The 18944-nt window shown below is 47.6% G+C and overlaps 1 protein-coding gene across 42 annotated transcripts in view; it reads left to right on the top strand.

Annotated features, from left to right (window-relative positions):
* LOC308252344 (ran-binding protein 3) overlaps positions 1–18944 on the top strand; it is a gene marked incomplete at its 5' end in the record, with an annotated part of 80381 nt that overhangs the window by 39590 nt on the left and 21847 nt on the right. For 7 of the 42 annotated variants that reach the window (XM_080676816.1, XM_080676845.1, XM_080676842.1 and 4 more), the window contains 11 exons: positions 2094–2130; positions 2222–2308; positions 4388–4459; positions 9652–9717; positions 11320–11412; positions 12265–12383; positions 13547–13666; positions 15744–15847; positions 16252–16330; positions 17412–17514; positions 18063–18172. In XM_080676816.1, the coding sequence (XP_080532942.1) occupies positions 2094–2130; positions 2222–2308; positions 4388–4459; positions 9652–9717; positions 11320–11412; positions 12265–12383; positions 13547–13666; positions 15744–15847; positions 16252–16330; positions 17412–17514; positions 18063–18172 (990 nt within the window). Of the gene's footprint in view, positions 1–2093; positions 2131–2221; positions 2309–4387; positions 4460–9651; positions 9718–11319; positions 11413–12264; positions 12384–13546; positions 13667–15743; positions 15848–16251; positions 16331–17411; positions 17515–18047; positions 18173–18944 lie in introns of all 42 variants that reach the window. The other 35 variants (XM_080676844.1, XM_080676805.1, XM_080676813.1 and 32 more) reach the window with 11 other exon arrangements.

Here is an 18944-nt window from a genome sequence, read left to right as displayed (position 1 = left end):
CCATTCATGCCCTATTTGGGCCCAGTGGTTTATTCACATCTGCTCTAAGGACTATTGAATAGCCCCTGTTGTTAGAAGGGTTTGTGTTCCCTAGCACTTGGATGGATGGTCCCCTCTGAGCTTCCAATCCCCTGAGACACACCTGGGGACAGTGTCATCCTCTCCCTTCACAAACACTTCCAGGGAGGCTCTTAGGACACAGACTTGGAGCAAGAAGCCCAGATTGATTTTTCTGATTCAAACCCTAGTCGTTGGCTCACACAGGAGGGAAGGTCCAGGTTGGGATCCTTTTCTTACTGTCCAAGCTCTCACCATCCTTCAAGATGGGCTGGTCTACACACACTTGCCCACAGCTAAGGTGGTGTTTACATTTTTAAAGATTGTAAAAACGTGTCCTCAGAACTGGAAATACTTTCTGGCCGTTTATGAGAAAAGTGTGTTGCCCAGGCTTTAGGAGGTCCTCACTAGTGTAGAGTCAGGTTCCAGCTTCAGGAGGAAATCAGGGAGGGTGTCGGGTCACCAGCAAAAGTTAGCTGCCCCCGCCCTGACTGGTTTGGCTCAGTGGATAGAGCGTCGGCCTGCGGACTGAAGGGTCCCGGGTTCGATTCTGGTCAAGGGCATGTACCTTGGTTGCGGGCACATCCCCAGTGGGGGGTGTGCAGGAGGCAGCTGATCGATGTTTCTCTCTCATCGATGTTTCTAGCTCTCTATCCCTCTCCCTTCCTCTCTGTAAAAAATCAATAAAATATATTTAAAAAAAAAAAAAAGTTAGCTGCCCCAGCTTTAGGAGGGTCCCTCCAGGTCCTCCCTCATCTACAGTTTGGTTTAGTGCAGTTACTGCCTCCACACTTGCTCTGCCGTGTGAAAAGCACTTTCACATGCACCACCTCATTTCATCCCTCAGCTCCTCCAGGCAGGTGGTCGTCATTTGGCTAACCTTGAGTCTTAGGGGCTTTTCTGAAACCAAGGAAACTGGTTCCTCTGCTGCTTCTTAAGCGCCCCAGGAGGAGTGATGTTCAATCTTCCACATTTGCTTTCTGCTGTTTAGTTCTCAAGAAGCATAAATCCCTGAGAAGGGACATACGGGAGGGATTGTGTGTTATCTTGGGTTGGGAGGGGACTCACTTCAGGGCTCTTAATTGTTAAGACTAAAACTAAAGGTTGTTAAGGGAAAGGTTCTTCAGCCACCTTCTCTCAGGGTGTGTGTGTGTGTGTGTGTGTGTGTGTGTGTGTGTGTGTGTGTGTGTGTGTATGATCGTTCAGTGGGTTTGTAGTCTACTGAATTGATCCTGAGCACGTTGCAGCAGGCTGGTCCAAGGCATCAAAGTTATGGGTTGCTCTGGAAACAATGGCCTACGTTGAAACAAGGTTCCTTACTGTGGAATATGCCAGGGCAAGGAATGGAAACCACAATTCGGTGTTAGGCGACCGTTTTTATTTTATTTTTTTATTGTTAATCTAAATCCAAGGTTATTTTTCCATTGATTTTTAGAGAGAGTAGAAGAAGGGGGGGAAGAGAGAGAAATATCAATGTGAGAGAGACACAACAATTAGTTGCCTCCCAAGCACGCCCTGATTAGGTCCCGGGATCAAGCCTACAACCTAAGTTCATGCCCTGGACTGGAATCGAACCCAGGACCCTTCAGTCAGCAGGCTGATGCTCTATCCACTTAGGCAAACTGGCTAGGGCTAGGCGACCATTTTTTAAAGCTGACCTTCAGAGTGGAGAATGGGTCGCTTTTCAGCTCTTTGCCAAATGGAGTTTTGGCCGGGTAACATTTCACTATGCTTGAATTTGGGGATGACACACCAGTTAGCTGTAACCTGGGGAGAAACAAAGAAACCGGTCCTTGTGCTGTAAATGCACTGTCAGTCACTAAGAGGATTCCTTAGCATGTGGCCTGGTCAGCAGAAGGTTCATGGGGGAGTTCTGAGCGTGAGATTGAAAGTTCCTCTTATGACTTGGTGGCTGAGCTAAGGGAGTTGGCCCTCAGTACTGTGTCTCAGAATCCATTCATTACAGAACGTGTGAGCTGTTAGGTGAGAGGGCAGCTTGGCCCTCTCTTTCACCCTGACATGTGCTCTCGTTTCAGAGGTCAGCTGGAGGCTCCAGCCCTGAAGGTGGTGAAGGTGAGGAAACCTCTAAAACGTTTCACTGTCTTTGATTGTAAAAATGGAAGGAGCCTAATTTTCTCCTCCTCCTTCTCATTGTTTTCTGTAGATTCTGACAGAGAAGATGGAAATTACTGCCCTCCTGTCAAGCGAGAAAGGACGTCCTCTTTAACCCAATTCCCACCTTCACAGTCAGGTAACAGCTACAGACCTTTATTGAGTGGCGAAAGCATCCATGTTTATAAGCCCACTGTTCCCCCTCCAACATCTCACACTCATCTGTATCCTGCTCAGATCCAGTTAGGATCAATCTGAGACTTGGTCTCTGTCACGATAAGGTTAGAGCTTGCCAGAGGTGTCGCACCAGGTATCCCAGTCTGGGATCAGTGACACTTATGGAGGAGTGTGACCTAGTAGACTGATAAGAAAGATGCACCAAGAAAAATCGTCCCTCTGAAATGAGAAAGGGACTATCTGAGCCCTATTGGGGCCTCTGATCAATAATCACATGTCCACCTTCCAAAAGCTGCTTGGAAGTGGGGGATTCTCCTGACCCTTCTGCCTAGACCTTGGTGGTCCATTGAGAAGGACACACACACACGGTTCATAGTGAGCTGAGTGGTCCCAATAGACACTGTGGTGTTGGACTGCCTTGAGCTCCCCAAGGAAAGGGCTTGGAGCCTTGAAAGGTGGGCCAGGTTGGACCCCTGTAGAAGTATCTGGACTGGGCATGATCTGAGCACATGCACAGAGGCCAGAAGACCAGCCACAGCTTGTGCAAAATCTGGTGCAGGAAAGAGGTAGGTTCAAGGGTAGGGAGAGACACAGGGGCTACTTAGTGGGGGCTCCTCGAGCCTGGGGACTCCCCTGTAGTTTGGAGGGTCAGGCTGTCACAGGGCTGCTCCCTCTCCTCCCCACCTCATCTGGACTTGGTCCACTCTGGCATTGTCCCATCTTGGTCTCTGTAACTGTGACTTAGAGATACACGTGTATTGGGAGAGGATCTCTAGTTACCCAAATTGAAGTTCAGTCTTGCAAAGTTCATATAAAACATTTACAACTGTGAACCTTAAAGATATCTCTTTAACGGGGAAAAAAGACACTCTTGGAAAGTTTGTGTCTGCTTATAAAAGTAATGCAGACTTTATAGGAATAGTTGGTGCAGAAAGTGAGTGTCCTCTCAAGGTTGTCTCTATAACACACTTGATTTCCTATTTCCCTTAATGCTTTTTTTTTTTTTTAACATTGCCATGTGCTTTTTCATGACTGCATAAGACCCTCCCCTGAATGGATGCACTGTCAATTGCCCATTAGGCATTGAGGAACTGTCCAGATGGTTTGCAGTGGACATCCTTTTTTAAGGGCCTCTGCCCGCTTATTGCATAGGTGTTTCTATGGAATGAGGAAGCATCCACTTCCTGGCTGTGATTGTGTTCCTTCCGCTCACTGTCTATTGCTGAACCACACTTTCTTATTAGGAAGGTGTAGCAGAGAAGAGATGAGGTGATTTGTATTGTGCACTAGGCTTAAGGGACAAAGGACTACCAAACATTTTTTCTCTCTAGTGCATTGGTCTAGGTCTAGGACAGTGGTCGGCAAACCGCGGCTCACGAGCCACATGCGGCTCTTTGGCCCCTTGAGTGTGGCTCTTCCACAAAATACCACGGCCTGGGCGAGTCTATTTTGAAGAAGTGGCGTTAGAAGAAGTTTAAGTTTAAAAAATTTGGCTCTCAAAAGAAATTTCAATCGCTGTACTGTTGATATTTGGCTCTGTTGACTAATGAGTTTGCCGACCACTGGTCTAGGAGATAATCAGCTCCCAATCCTCAGAGGAAATGGAAAGATGAGAGTGCCAGTAAGATCCGAAACAGGTGGGGGTGGCAGGTGCAGCCAACTTTTGAGCCTGGACCGGTGACAAGGAGCAGGGGCTGAGGCTCAGCCCCGGGTAAGACTTGGAACATCTGGTGTGCTCCAGTTCCCTCCTGGCTGCCCCCACAGGAGCCCAGGGTGCCAAGGAAAAGCCAGGGGCATGAGGACAGGAGAGATGACCACAGTGGACCAGAGTGAACTGGTAGACATCAGACAGAGGCCATTAGGCTGGAGACTCCCCTCTTCTTGCTGTAGAGTCTGGAGTATCTAAAGGCCTTATTCATAATGTTGACCCCCACCTCCTACATCACAATGGGACTTGGAGATCAACCCTTCATGTCTGCCCCACCTACTCACTCTGTTTTTCCTCTTGTTCCCTCCACTGCCTGCACCTCCTTGCTGACAGTATCAAAAAACAATGTTTTTATGCCATCAACCTTCTGCGAACCATCTGCAGGCAATTCTGACTCAGAACCAGGTGAGCCCTCACATCCCTTTGCCTTTCACAGCCAGTCACTGGGGGTTTTCCTGGGACGAAAAGCAGTTAATATTGTAACATAGCATCTTAACAGCAATGGACAATTTGAAAGCAGGGTTCAGTTCCTAAATGTTTTCCCAACTCTTTAGCTTATACATTTGGAATCCGGTGTGAGAGAGGCTTCATAAGCCCTTATTTCTGTTTCTGTAAGCAAGCCTGTTTACAAGGATTTTTACATCCTTTTTGAAAAAAGAGAAAGTGGTGTATTACTTGTTTTTCAAAATTTTACACAAGTAATACATTCATTTAATTTTAAAAAAGGCAAATTAGAAATAAATAGACTTAAAGAATTAGTCTGCCCTTTCCCACTGACTACCATCCCAAAGGTAACTAATGTGAAATGTAATTTCCCAGACTCCTTTTCTGTGTATTAATTCTCACATTATTGCTTAGATGTGTTAAGATATATGCATATATTTAATCACAGCTTTAAAACTTTAAGGAAAACAGCTTGCTCCCCTCTGAAGAACATAGGGCCTGCCTTTTTTGGTCTTTCTCAGGAGAACCAACTCCAATAATTCCTGAAAGTTTCTCCTCATAAAAGATTTAATGAGCAAGTTTAACCACCCGAATTCTGTAACCAAACCTGCCTTATATAAATTCATTGCCGACTTCAAAAGCATTGCAAGATAACTCATACTCTGGCATGAGAGCGATGTCGAGGGAAGAGGCGAGTTTTTATAACTTTGAGGATTGATTTGATGGCACCATTTCAGTTGAATTTGTTCTGACTCTAAAAGCAAACTGTTTGGAGTTAACCCAGTTCCCGCTTCTGAAGAGGAGCTTGGTTTTTAAAGGTCTTTGGTCGTACCTGGGGCACTGGTTTAGCAAGTTGTGTTCTGAGGTGTGGGGGCAGTGTTAGCCTTTGCAAGTCTGTTTTGGTCTAGGGATCAATAGCTGAAGACACACATCTTGATCCCTTTATGCCATGGAGTTCTATTATGAATCTCACAATCACCTCTGAGGTCTGTGAGTGATGGCCTTGCTCCCTCTCTCTGCCCCCAAAACCTTTATCCAGCAGCATTGAGAGCAGGATAGCCCTGAGAAAGGGGACAGCTTAGTCTGCCTTAGCAGAGGCTCTGATACAGTCCTGGTCCCTGGTACCTGATGCAGCATGCCAGTCATATTAGATTTGCACATCAGCTCTCAAAGTGAGCCTCTTATATGTTTGCCTGCCTTTTTAGCTTAATTGGGGTGGGGGAGGGGGACTAAAACTTACAGGAAATTTTTATAAAGCATTTCTCTATCCCTTTACCTAGAAGGCTCCTTGCATTCTTCAGAGCAAAGACATCAGATTCTAATCATATGTCTCTCTTTCCATCTGGAACAGTTGCTCATTCTTTCCTTGACTTTTCTGACCTTGAAGATTACAGGCCAGTTATTTTGGAGAAGTCCTTCAGTCTGTGGGTGTCTGGTGTTTCCTGGGGCTTCCACCCGGGTTGTGTATTTGGAGCTGGAATACCATAAAAGTGCAGCCGTGCTCTCCCTGTGCACCCCAGTGGTGGCACACAATGTGTACTCTTCCTGTGCAGGCCGGGTTGACTTTGATCACTTGATTAGGGTGGAATCTGCCCGGTTTCTCCACTATAAAATTTTTTTTCTCCCTTTGTCATTACTATTTTCTGGAGAGATACTTTTTTTTTTAATTCCTTTATTTTTTTTCTTTATTGATTAAGGTATTACATATGTGTCCTTATACCCTCGTTGCGCCCCACCCCACCCCATTCCCGTTCATGCCCTCACCCCCCTGGTGTCTGTCCATTGGTTATGCTTATATGCATGCATACAAGTCCTTTGGTTGATCTAGCCAGTTTGGCTCAGTGGAGAGATACTTTGAGACATGAGGAAATCTCTCATTTTGCCCTCCTTTGTTAGCATCCATTAATGTTTTCTTGCTTGAATTAATTATTACTCTGATGATGGCCATATGGAGATTTTCTGCCCCATTATTGCCCCAACATTTATTAATTGGCATTCTGTAAGGAGCAGCTTTCTTTTCCCCACTTTACTCAGAGAAGGGGATGCATGTACCCTTAGTCATTTGTGTCAATATGGATTTACAGATTCCTGTTTTAGTCAGTGGGTTGCAATTTGTTATTAGTATTTATTTTAATATTCAGATTTTATTTTGATCATCAGTTATTTTAATTGTTCCAGATTTGGCCAATGGACCCCATCAAACCAGGATCCTATGTCCTTTTCCCAGGTCCCTGTCATTCTTTTAGGCACTTTCTTTACTTTCTGTCATAACAAGAGGTTCCAGGCTCATCATCTTTCCCCTTTTCTCAAAGGGGTGCTGGCTCTTAATGGAGCATGGTCTCAAGAAACCAAGATCTGGGTGCTCCGTGTGCTCACCACCATTTGGGCTGTCACTGCTCTCAGGACCTCTCAGTGCCTAGAGCTGGGAAGCTGGGAACACACACACACACACACAACTAAGAACGTATACCTATATGCATACATATGCTTACATTTACCTATATTTCTACATTTCTATCTGGATACTTCCAATTCATTGCCAACAGGATTCATCTTAACCTCTCCCTCTATATGTCTACCTCCCTTTTCTAAGAAACCTGACTCCCTCTGTCCTAAATACATTTACTCATTGCTCCATTCCCCCATATGTGGTCAAGCACTCTTCTCCCCCTGCACCAGCACTGCCCTTATACACCTCAGCTCTCATCAGGCTGCCTTCTCTTGGATTCTTTCCAACCGCTGGAATACATCAGGTTGAATACTGATATATTTTCCTGTTAAATCTGGGCCTCCCTGGGTGGTGAGCATTAACTCCCTCAGAAGTCACTCAGGATCTTCCTGAGGCAGGGCACAGTGTACCCTCAAAGGAGCCTGCTTGCTTCAGACATGATTTGGAAGAGGAAAGAGGCTGCCCCAGAGGAGAGACCTCTTCCCCCAGAGAGCTCACAGAAGGGGATGCATGTACCCTCAAGAAGACACCAGTGTAGCCACCTCTGTGTGGTGGGGCTCTGGCCTCCAAGCAATGCCTCTTCATTGTACCCTGACCATCTTGCAGGAGGCCATGAGAAGAGATCACATTTGTTTTAGTGAAGATGGGGCTGCAACAGGGTCCTCCAGGCTTTTACTGCCCTGTAAGCATACCACCCTCCTGCTTTGGCCCCTTCAGAAGTGTGGTACACCTTGTCTGTCTGTCCATCAGTTTACTGTAGCATTCAGCATAGATTCCTGTGCATCTTCAGGGTTGGCCTGGCACCAGATGCAAAGTTAGTGAATGTTCATTGGCAGTAATTTCTGGGCCCGCTGCCCACACTGATCAGCATAGGTCAGCCTCACGGGTCAGTGGCTGTTAGCATTGGCTCTGCACAGAGCACAGTGGTAGCCATCCATCTGTAGCCACAATGTGAGCATTGCAGAGCCAGCTCTAAGGGCTTTAGAAGTTTTCTGAATTGTGAATTTCATCTCAATTTTTTAGTTTTATATTGCCAATCATCTTCTGAATAACCCTAAGCTTTGGAAATGTAATTCAGTATTTTCCTTCTAAAAAGAAACATCTGGCAGCATGTCTTCCCCTGCATCCTGTTTTGTCTGATTTTCCCGAGTGTGGTTTTTATGACCCAGAGCTCTCTTATGGGAGAGACACCATCCCACTAACACAGGCTCTAGAAGCCTGGCAGGCTCCAGTCCTTTTTACTAACTAGCAGTGAGAGTTTCTGTAATCCTCTTTTTGCCTAAGGAGAGCAGTTTGGCTCACCAACATGTCGACAACAGGAAGAGGGCCCTTCTGTTTTACTCAGAATTCTGATTTGATTTTGTTTCCTACCTGAAAGTGGTCTGACAAAGCATTTGTGTTGTCATTTTAGTGTACAATTGGTTGGTTTTTAGTATATCCACAGAGTTGTGCGACTGTCACTGTAATTAATTTTAGAACATTTTAACCACCCCCAAAAGAAGTCCCCATATCCTTTAGAAGTCATTCCCCATTCTGTCTTTCCCAGCCCCTGGCAACCATGAATCCACTTTCTGTCTCTGGATTTGTCTGTGTGACCTTTTGAGGTATCTTTCCCTTTAAGTCTTTATTTTCTTCCAACAACATGAAATTGTTTTCTTGACTTCATTTTGGGTTGTTTGTTGCCAGTGTATAGAAACACACACTGATTTCTGTATTATTATCTTGTGCCCTGAAATCTGGCAAGGTTTTTTTCCGATGTGTTAGACCTTAGCACAAAAGCAAGGCTGCCTCTGGTGGCCCAAAATGCTGCTGTCCCTCTGCTTCTCCAGATACAGACCTGGCCTGTTGGAGTCACAAAGCTTTTTATGCTGATCCTTCCCACCAAGGATTACATTAAACTGTCTCTTCCACCCCACCCCCTTATGAGATGGGCAAAGTCACCAAGATGCATTGATTAAGGGATCTGTGGATGCGTGGCTAAGCAGAAACCAGGTTTTGAATATCCCAAGAGCCCCTGTATTTGTCAGCCTGAACTCAAGTCCTGGGGGAGGCCCCGCCTCCTCACGTGTGGCCAGGACAAACAACCCTGCTTCCTTCTTCCGGGCCTTCCAGTGCTCTCATTAAGCAATGAGACAAAGCTCTCCAGGCATATCTGGAAAGAGAACAAGCCCACTATGTGCCACTCTTGATCTCTTGCCAAAGAAAACATGTCTCATTTCCCACACATCTGTTGGTAGTACAGAGACCTCCTGACAAGTGCTCTAGGAAAGAGAAATGCATCCCTGGAGACCTTTATTTGGTGGCCCTGTGCCATTCTCCAGGGCCTGCAAGTGCAGCATGGCATCCAAGGTCCTGGCAAAGTCCAGCCTTGCACTCACCTTCTAGATGGAAGGGCTCCTTGGTAGAGTGGTCACCCTCACTTCTGTCTTGCACCTTTGACACCCTATGGCCTTCCACTGTCTGCACTTGGCTCCCGAGCCGCACTTCCTGCAATGCCCTGCCTCCTCACCCAGGCTGCCTTACAGCCTTGGTGGTTGGATAGGACTTCTGCATTTCTGTTTCAGTTTGAAATCATTTCCCTTGTTCTCTAGGCCCCTGGCTACTGAGGCCCAGACAACAACCCTCTCCTGCCCCTGCTCCCTCCCAGCCTTACCACCCCACTCCAGGAAGGCTTTTTTTTTTATCTTTTGTCTTGTGCTTGTAGAGGAAAAGAGCAGTGGGTTCCGGTTGAAGCCACCAACACTGATCCATGGCCAGGCACCCAGTGCAGGTAGGTGCCCACCTTGGAGGAAGAGAGGAGAGTGGCTTTCTTATACCCTTCCAGGCTTCTGTACAGCTGCCTAAGGCAACCCACCAGTGCACTCTGGGCTGTTACCTGACACATGAGCTCTGGAAAAACACTATAAAGAGCCTGTCAGACCAGGGAGCTTCTCTACCCTGAAGTGGAGGTGACAAGGGAACAAGCTTGAGTTGGTATGGGAGTTTGGGCTCTGTGTCCAGTGATAGCTCAGTTGGTTCCAGCTGTCTCTCCAGAGCATTCTAGCCCCAATACGCCATATTGTTAACCCTGATTTGCAGAGTGGCCTCAATTCAGTAGCACACTGTTGGTGAGCAGGGCCAAGTGATGGCGCTCTCGAGACCTGTCAGGTCCAAAGGGAGCCCAAGCCCAAGCAGGGCCAAAAATGTTTTCTTGTGGTCCTTGCCCTTAGTTGTATTTGGCCAGAGGTGTTTTCTCAATGTGGCATTTTTAAAAAGCAGGTGCTGCCCTAGCTGGTTTGGCTCAGTGGATAGAATGTCAGCCTGTGGACTGAAAGGTCCCAGGTTTGATTCCGGTCAAGGGCACAGGCTCAATCCCCAGTAGGGGGCGTGCAGGAGGCAGCCAGTCATTGATTCTCTCACTGATGTTTCTATCCCTCTCCCTCTCCTTTCCTCTGAAATCAATAAAAATATATTTTAAAAAATAAAAAAATGAAAAGCAGGTCAGAGGGTGCCTTTCTGTGACCCCCAAGCAGCAGCCTAAATTCTGGGGCATTGCCTGTGGCTTTGCTGCTTTCCCCTCAGGTCTGTGCTTGACCCTTGAGCCCAGCACTTGAGAACAGCTGTCCCTTGGCTTCCCCAAAGCATTAGTGTACTCACTGGGTTAATTCACAGACATGATCAGTGACATGGGAATGTCATTTAATCACTTATAAAAATAGCAATAGCCAAACTCTGTATGTTGAGCTGTAAAGAAAGTGTTTTGGGTTTGTTTTTTTAATGTCCTTGCCGCCTGGCCAGTGTGGCTCAGAGGTTGAGCATGGACCCATGAACCAAGAAGTTGCCAGTTTGATTCTGGTCATGGCACATGTCTGGGTTGTGGGATCGATCCCCAGTAGGGGGCATGCAGGAGGCAGCCAATCACTGATTCTCTCTCATCATTGATGTTTCTATCTCTCCCTCTCCCTCCTCTCTCTAAAAATCAATAAAAAACATTTTCTTGCCCTAGCTGGTTTGGCTCAATGGATAGAGCGTCAGCCTGCGGATTGAAAGGTCCCAGGTTTGATTCCTGCCAAGGGCACATGCCTGGGTTGCGGGCTCGATCCCCAGTACGGGGCGTGCAAGAGGCAGCCAATCAATGATTCTCTCTCATCATTGATGTTTCTCTCTCTCTCTCCCTCTCCCTTCCTAAATAAAATATAAAAAAAAAACAACAAAAAACAAAAAAAAACATTTTTTTAAAAAAACAGATGTGTTTCCTTACAGAGTCTAGTCTGTGAGGAACATGAAATGGATTGCTGGATTTAATTTATCTGTAAAGTGCCTGAGAGTCTGAGCTGTTGCATTTCTGCCCACGAGGTCCAAGGGCGCTGGGCAAACCGACCTCTGTTCCCAGGTCTGCCAAGCCAGAAGCCCAAGGAGCAGCAGCGGAGTGTGCTTCGCCCGGCAGTGTTACAAGCCCCACAGCCAAAGGCACTCTCACAGGCCGGTAAGAAACACAGCCCTGGTACCCAGGCTGTCATGGCAGAGTAGAATATTACAAAGTCACTTCTGGGACAGCCATGTCATATTTGCCAAAAGCACAAAGAAATAAAGAGAGTGCTGGGAAAGCAGCCCTTTATATTCCTGGTGAGCCCAGTAAAGACAGGAGGCCAAGCCTGACTGCTGGTGTAAATGTGCCTCGTGCACGCCCTGGCCTCATAAATGCTGCCTCCACTTCCTGAGCGGTTCAGATTCGTCCCTACACATTTGCAGGCAGAACTCAGCCCTGCAGTCTCAGAAACTCAAAGGGTAACTTTCACATGTTTTCATTTTATTCGCCAACCTTGAGACGTGACTCTTAAACCATATTTTCATTACATCCACATAGACAATGGTTTTCAGTTAATCCTTAATTTTCTTCATGTGAATGAGCTCTTGTCTTCCTCTTGATCTTTCCCTACAATTCGAGAAGTCTTCATCAAAAGCCACGGAACATCCCACATGAGGGAAATAGTTAATATTTATGAAGAGTTTTTAATTACATGGGAAGTTTTTTTATGTAATGCTCAACAGTCAAAACTAGATTTAAAGTTGTGCATGTCATGTAATCTCAGCTATTTAAAGGAAAAATGCATAGAATAAAGATATTATTTCTAAAACTTGTTTTGTAAAATTTATAATTGTTCCCCCAATATTTGTTCCTTTAATCTAAGAGTTGGTTGCTTTTAGTAGTGACACTAGACCCTTTCTTATAAAAGGAGAAATTATATACTGTTGGTCCTAATGGTGGCAGAAGAAAGCACTAGAGGTGGTCTAGCACTGACTCCACGATTCTCACTCTGTCCGTTTGTCCCCACAGTTCCAAGCAGCGGCACCAATGGGCTCAGTATCCCAGCAGACTGCACAGGAACAGCGACATCGACATCGCTCGACAACCCCACACAGAGAAGTCCACCTGACGAGGCGCCAGCACCTGAGGTCCGTCTGTGCCAGGGCAGGGAGCACACCTCACAGGAGACTTCTCGGGCTTTGCTGAGCACATAGACAATTACCTGCTCTGAGCAATGTCAGTTTGTTTTGAGTTCAAGCTTTCTGGATTTGCTCAGCAGTATCAGTGCTGACAAACACCAAGAGAGGGGAGAGGAGTCTTCATGGTTCTGAGAGAAAGATGCTGTGAGCAAAGCTCTGCTATACAGTCCTGTGTTGCCCGAATCCAGCATGTCATTTCCACATGTCCTGGGGCAGCGTTTCTGCCAGTTGGCACACTAACCTTTGAGCCCTGGGGAGCCACTGGGCCTGGAGGGATGGCTTTCATTAATGAGATCTTTGCACCATTTTGTGGGGACACGTGTCTTCCCTCCCTGTTTCCACACCCCAGCGACTCTGGGATTTGTACACGTGTGCTCCTTTAAATGCCTGGGGAGTCAGCTCAGAAATGGTTTGTTTTTAAAAGACATCCTTTGTGGTTCTGGATTATATAGGCCAGAAGCATCTGTTTTCCAGTAGTGCTACAGAGCAGCTGGGAAACAGGCATTTCATGAAGCACCTGCTCTTGGGGTTGGCAGAGACAAATTTGGAATCCAAATTGCAATACTGCACTGTGCCTCAGACGCAAGCCAGACTGCGTCTGTGTGCCTTTGCCCTTGGCCACTTCAGCAGATAAGTTGCTGCCAGAGGTTCTCTATCCTCTGCCTCCCTCACCCTCACCCCCCATAGATGTTCAGGCTCAAATGGTGAAAATGGATCATCTACAATTCTATTTTGAAACATCTATGAGGTTCCCCCACCTTCAAACAAGTTAAGGGAATTGGAAATAGAAATTGTTTTTGTAATATATGCTTCATGGAAACTTTGGTAGCTGGGTCTCAGGGCAGTCAGCTGCACAGCTCTGCACCAGAGGGAGACCCAAAAGTGACCCCACTGTCCTGTCCTCCCCATGTTCCTGGCTGCGGAGAGTTTGCCCCATCCAGTCCCAGGCTCTGCCTACCTCACTCTTCCAATTGGTTCTAGCCCCTCCTCAGATGTTCCTCAGCCCAGGGACCCTCGTCAAGGGACATGCAATTATGCTATAAGATGATTCAGCTTGCTCATCAGGGCTAATGTGTCCCTTCTTTTCAGTTGTCGTTGTTCTGTTTAACTAGGAGAAAGAGCCCCAGAAAAATGAGTCTAGCAGTACTTCTGAGGAGGACAGCTGTGAGAAAAAAGAGCAAGTTGCACAGCAAGCGTTTGTATTTGGGCAGAACTTGAGGGACAGAGTTAAGGTATGTGCTCAGAGGGCTGGGTGAGCCGTTGAACTCAGGGATTGATCTTTGTATGCCTCTCCCAGGTTCGAGAACAGAAATTGCTTCTGAAGGGTGGGTCAGACACAGGGGCTGTGCTGTGAAGTGGTCCTGTGACTCTTAGCACGACCGGCAGCTGCTTGTTGTGCATGTTTCCCATACTCGGCTGCTCAGCCACCCAGGCTGCCTGCCACCCCTCCATCCTCAGTGGGACTGAGTGGTGGCTCCTGGCTACAGGGGACAGAGAGGCAGCCAGTGTGAAGTTTTTGTTTTCTTCAGGGTTTTTTTTTTTTTTAAATATATTTTATTGACATTTTACAGAGAGGAAGGGAGAGGGAGAGAGAGCTAGAAACATCGATGAGAGAGAAACATCCATCAGCTGCCTCCTGCACACCCCCCACTGGGGATGTGCCCGCAACCAAGGTACATGCCCTTGACCGGAATCGAACCCGGGACCCCTCAGTCCGCAGGCCGACGCTCTATCCACTGAGCCAAACCGGTTTCGGCTCTTCAGGGTTTTTTAATCTCAACACTAGCAGCATTCAGACCGGATTGTGTTTAGTTATTGGAGGCCTGACCTGCTCACCACTGTGGGTTGTTGAGCAGCATCCCTGGTCCCCACCCTCTAGATACCAGGAGTATACCCTCTCAGTTGTGACAACCACACATGCCCCCAAATAGTGCTGAATGTTTCCCACGGGACCAGATTGCTCCCGACAGAACCATCACCTTATTTTCAAAAATAGGGCAGGTGGAAAGATTGTTTTCTCTCCCACAGGAGCAACAGTATCTGCCATCTCCTGGCTGCCCCCCAGGCAGGTGGGTCCAGTCTGGGGACTGAGTTGGGGTGGGGGCATCTGGCAGTGGCAGGGATCTCGGCTCTGCACGCTGTGTGCTAGCACTCCAGAAAGACTAGAGTGAGCAGTACTATGTTTAGCAGGCACAGATATGGAATGTTCTTTGCCATTTCCAGCAGCTCACCTGGCAGGAATCTTCTTTAGAGGACTGAGAGGCAGTGTCAGTGGCTATATCTGGGGACATCTGTGATTGTCACACTAGGGGGTAGGTACTCCTGGCATCGAGTGGGTAGGGGCTAGGGATGCTGCTCAACACCCCACAATGCCCAGGACGATCCAGCCCCAATGCCAATGATGCTGAGGGTGAGAGACTCGGAAATAAGGAAACAAAAGTCATCATATAGAAAACATGCCACCTGTGTTCTCCTATGGTGTCACTGTCCAAGAGAAGCGTAGATGCCCCAGGAGACAAAAATAAGTGTTGATGTTGCATAGCTTTAGCCAAAATAATACATTCCTTGGGGACTGCTCCCTCCAGGAAGAGGAAAGTGAAGGAACAGCCTTGAAATCTACCAGCCCTGGGGGCGGGGTCTGGCCATCGTCTAGTTGAGTCTGCTCCTCAAGTTCAGGGCAATGCTGCCTTGACATGGGGCCAGGGGCATTGTCTCCTAGAGATCCAGAGCTCATGTGATCTCTGAGGTCTTGGTCACATCCCACCTTCTCCACAGAGGGTGACTCCAGGCCGTAGTCTCCAGCTCCTCTGAGAACGAGCTTCCTTGCTCACAGGACCAAGTCCATCCTTCCCCGCTCAGGGTTCCCAGGAGTAGTGCATTAGGTCACATATGTGATGGAGCAGACAGGGCAGCTGGCATTAATGAAGCCCTCAAACAACAGTGCTTTATGTTCTTAATAAACCCCTTAAAACACCAGATTTATAAGTGTTCTGTGATCTCGGAACAGAAGTGTTGATGAAAATGCTAACAAGATGCCAACCTAAGTGCATTTTTTATTTTTTTTTTTAAACAAGGTAGAAGAAGTTCGCTAACACTTTATGAATTGTTTTTGTACATTAACTGTTAAAAGCAAAAGGTTCTGGAATTGATTACAGCGCCAGCACCCAGTGCTCACACACAAACCCCTGCATGCACATTGATAGGATTTGCACGTTGAGCTGTGCCACATGGCAGAGGATTGTGCAGCCAGGCCAAGCTGTAGAGGTCCAGAATGTGGTGTTCTCTGAGTATAGTGTCTCTGTTTCCCAGTTAATAAATGAAAACACTGAAGCAGCTGACATGGAAAATGCCGGACACCCCAGTTCAGAAACGCCAACCGCGACCAACTATTTTCTTCAATATATCAGCTCCAGGTATGTTGTCAGGCCCTGTGTCCAGCCTCAGAAGTGCTCAGGTCATTCATCCACCTTGTCTCTGGCCCAGAGAGGAGGCAGAAACTGGACCAGGAGCCAGCCTGGTCCTTCCCTAGGGGAAAGAATGGAGGGGAGGGAGCAGAATCCTCCAGAATTCCAGTTGCCCCCTAGTCCCTTCCTTCTTTCCCACTTGGCACAGCCGTGGAGGAGCCAGGACAGTGGACTTTGATGGACAACTGAGGCAGGACCTGAGTTCTATGGGGTTGTCCAGCCCAGCTCTCAGCGTGATCTCTATCACCAGGACCTTGTGCCCAGAACAGAACCCAGTGGGCCAGTGGCAGCTTAGCTGCCTCTTGTTACTCACCAGGTTCCGCCCCTGAATTCACAGTCCATCTTCTCTTCAGTTTAGAGAACTCGACCAATAGTGCCGATGCCACCAGCAACAAATTTGTATTTGGCCAGAACATGAGCGAGCGCGTATTGGTGAGTGGCCCCTATGGGGACTGTTCTTCCTGGGGCCCAGAAGGTTTTTAGAGCTCCCCAGCCCAGGTCAAGGAACGTGAGTGTGGCTGCCGCGTTGTCTCTTGGAAAAGTAGGATGATTTCAGTTGCAAGTAAGAGAAAGAAGACTCAGTTTAAAGTCATGGGCAGGGTTATCTGCTCTCCAGGAGCCAGTGTTCTATTTCCAGTCTTTCCTCATCCTAAGACAGGTTTTCTGAGGCACAGGGCATGCTTTCCCCACGAAGGCTGGCTACAGGTACAGCCATCAGACCAGTCCTTAGCTGCACGCTGCTGGGGCCCCCCTGGCCACTTCTGAAGCCAACAATGGTCCTCCCCACCTGCCAATGAGGCTGCGGCACAAAGGAGGGGACGGGTGTGGTGGCCTCAGAGGGACTGGGTGCCCCATGTACTCCCGACACATCACAGCCAGGGGTGGGTTCTGGAATTGTTTACATGCTTCCTTACTTCATCCCTTTTCCCCCGATCAAATGGGCACAGCCCCTCTGTGTCCATTGTCAGTGTGGCTACAGAGCTGTTTTGGGTCCAACCAATTCTGTCCATGTTTGTCTCAGTCTACATTACATTAAAGAGCCCTCTGCTGCTTTTCTCGAGCGTCAGTACTGTCCATTTCCTGTCAAAATAAAATAGTCAAAGAACTACCTCACACAGACAAAGTGAACTCTGCAGCCAAAAGTAATGTCAGCTGGTGGCACACACCTCCAGGCAATGCCATGAGAGGCCCCACTGAGGGGCTCCAAGGGCAGTTCATGCATGATGCCCCTTTGTGTTAGGTTATAACACCAAATAATGCTTGAAGATTGTTGTGTGGTTTTGGGGTTGGGATGTGGGGAGTATGGCTGGGACATAGCCCATGGGGAAGGGCTATATAGGTCTGTCTGCAGGTCTGGGAGGGTCCCCAAAGCTGCAGAGGAGGAGCTGTGGGCAGAAAGCCCAGCAGGGAAGTTCCGAGAGCTGCTGCCGGGCCAAGGGACTTACTGTTCCATAGTGGTTGACCCGCCAGGATCGGCCTAATGCTTTTCCCATGTGACTTTGTTTCCCTGCAGAGCCCACCCAAATTAAATGAGGTCACTTCAGATGCCAACAGGGAGAACTCAGCTATCGAGTCTGGGTCCGAGTCTTCATCCCAAGAGGCCACCCCTGAGAAAGGTACGTCGCAATCCTATTGCCTCATAGGAGGGGGTACCAAGTGATAGGACATTGTCCATCCACACCTCAGCCTGGGAGGGATGTAGGGATCAGCTCAACACAGCAGTAATAACCTCATGAACCAGCCACTGGGACAGAGCCAGAAAGCCATGGGCACTGGTTTTCAGTGAACAGAAAGGGGACATGTTCATCTATAAATAGGCACAGGCCCGTGGTGCTGTATCGTGACTTGGGGGTAGGGTGGTTGAGGTGGTTGTAGCCCTCTCCCTTCACACCCCGAAGCAGCAGAGGGAGTTTTTCTTCAGTGCCCTCTTTGAGGTCTGTCCCCTACTGAATGGGAAATGGGAAACCCAGAGCCATGCCAGCAGCTCCCAGCTGGCCTCCCTTACAGATCCCGGGGCTGAACTACTTGGCATATTTTGGGGTCCACTCCATGTCCCGTGGGTAGCTGGTACCCTTGAGACCAAGCCAACCCTTTTGTTTCCTGTGCAGTACACTCTCCCCCCACCAAGTAAATAGTCAATGTCGTTTAGCTAATAACATTGCAGAGTCCCTGGCCGAATCGGCAGCCGCCTACACCAAGGCAACAGCGCGCAAGTGTTTGTTGGAAAAAGTGGAAGTCATCACTGGAGAGGAGGCAGAGAGCAACGTGTTACAGGTAAGGTGGGCCTCTTGGCCCTTAGGTGGAATTGTGATGGCCCGAAGCTTCTTTGTGCATTTGAGGGTCCAGCCCCCAAGGGGTCAACCCACATTCTCCAAGCACATTTGGGGAGAGACTTCCCTTGGAAGTGACAGAGAGACGTGAGTCCCACCTTTAGGATCTTGTTGGTGGGGCTTTTGTTGAAAGTTTAACCAACTCTAAGGATCTTCTTATATTGCTTTGTTTTACCAAAAAAAAGGATTCTGTTTTGAAACATTCTCATAGTTTAGGGAATTACACGACTTGTGACTTCTCTTACTAACCAAAGTTATAGCTGTGGTTATTTTGTCACACTGGAACCTTGTCTTGTTTTATTAGAGGGGGGAAAATCACAGATGCAGCCAAAACTTCACGCTACTCTTTCCCTGTCAGCATTTTCCTTCCTAGCCTGAGGCAACATGTCTAGGTCTCTGCCTGTTCATCTGCTTTTCACTTTTTCACACAATGTGTGTGTCTATAAAACACACACACACACACACACACACACACACATAGATATATATATATATGTGTGTGTGTGTGTGTGTGTGTATATATATATATATATATATATATATATAGAGAGAGAGAGAGAGAGAGAGAGAGAGAGGCTGGTTTTAATGCAGGTTTTAGTGGTACTTCTTTCCCCATTCAACTTGGTTTTTTTAATCTATCCATGTTAAGAGATACTGACATGATCTGCAAACTTTTTCTGTAAAGAACCACTATGGTCTCTGTTGATATCCTTTTT

This window comes from Plecotus auritus (genome assembly GCF_963455305.1).
Source record: "Plecotus auritus genome assembly, chromosome: 6".
NCBI classification, from domain to species: Eukaryota; Metazoa; Chordata; class Mammalia; order Chiroptera; family Vespertilionidae; genus Plecotus; species Plecotus auritus.
This window is presented reverse-complemented; position numbering and strand designations above follow the sequence as displayed.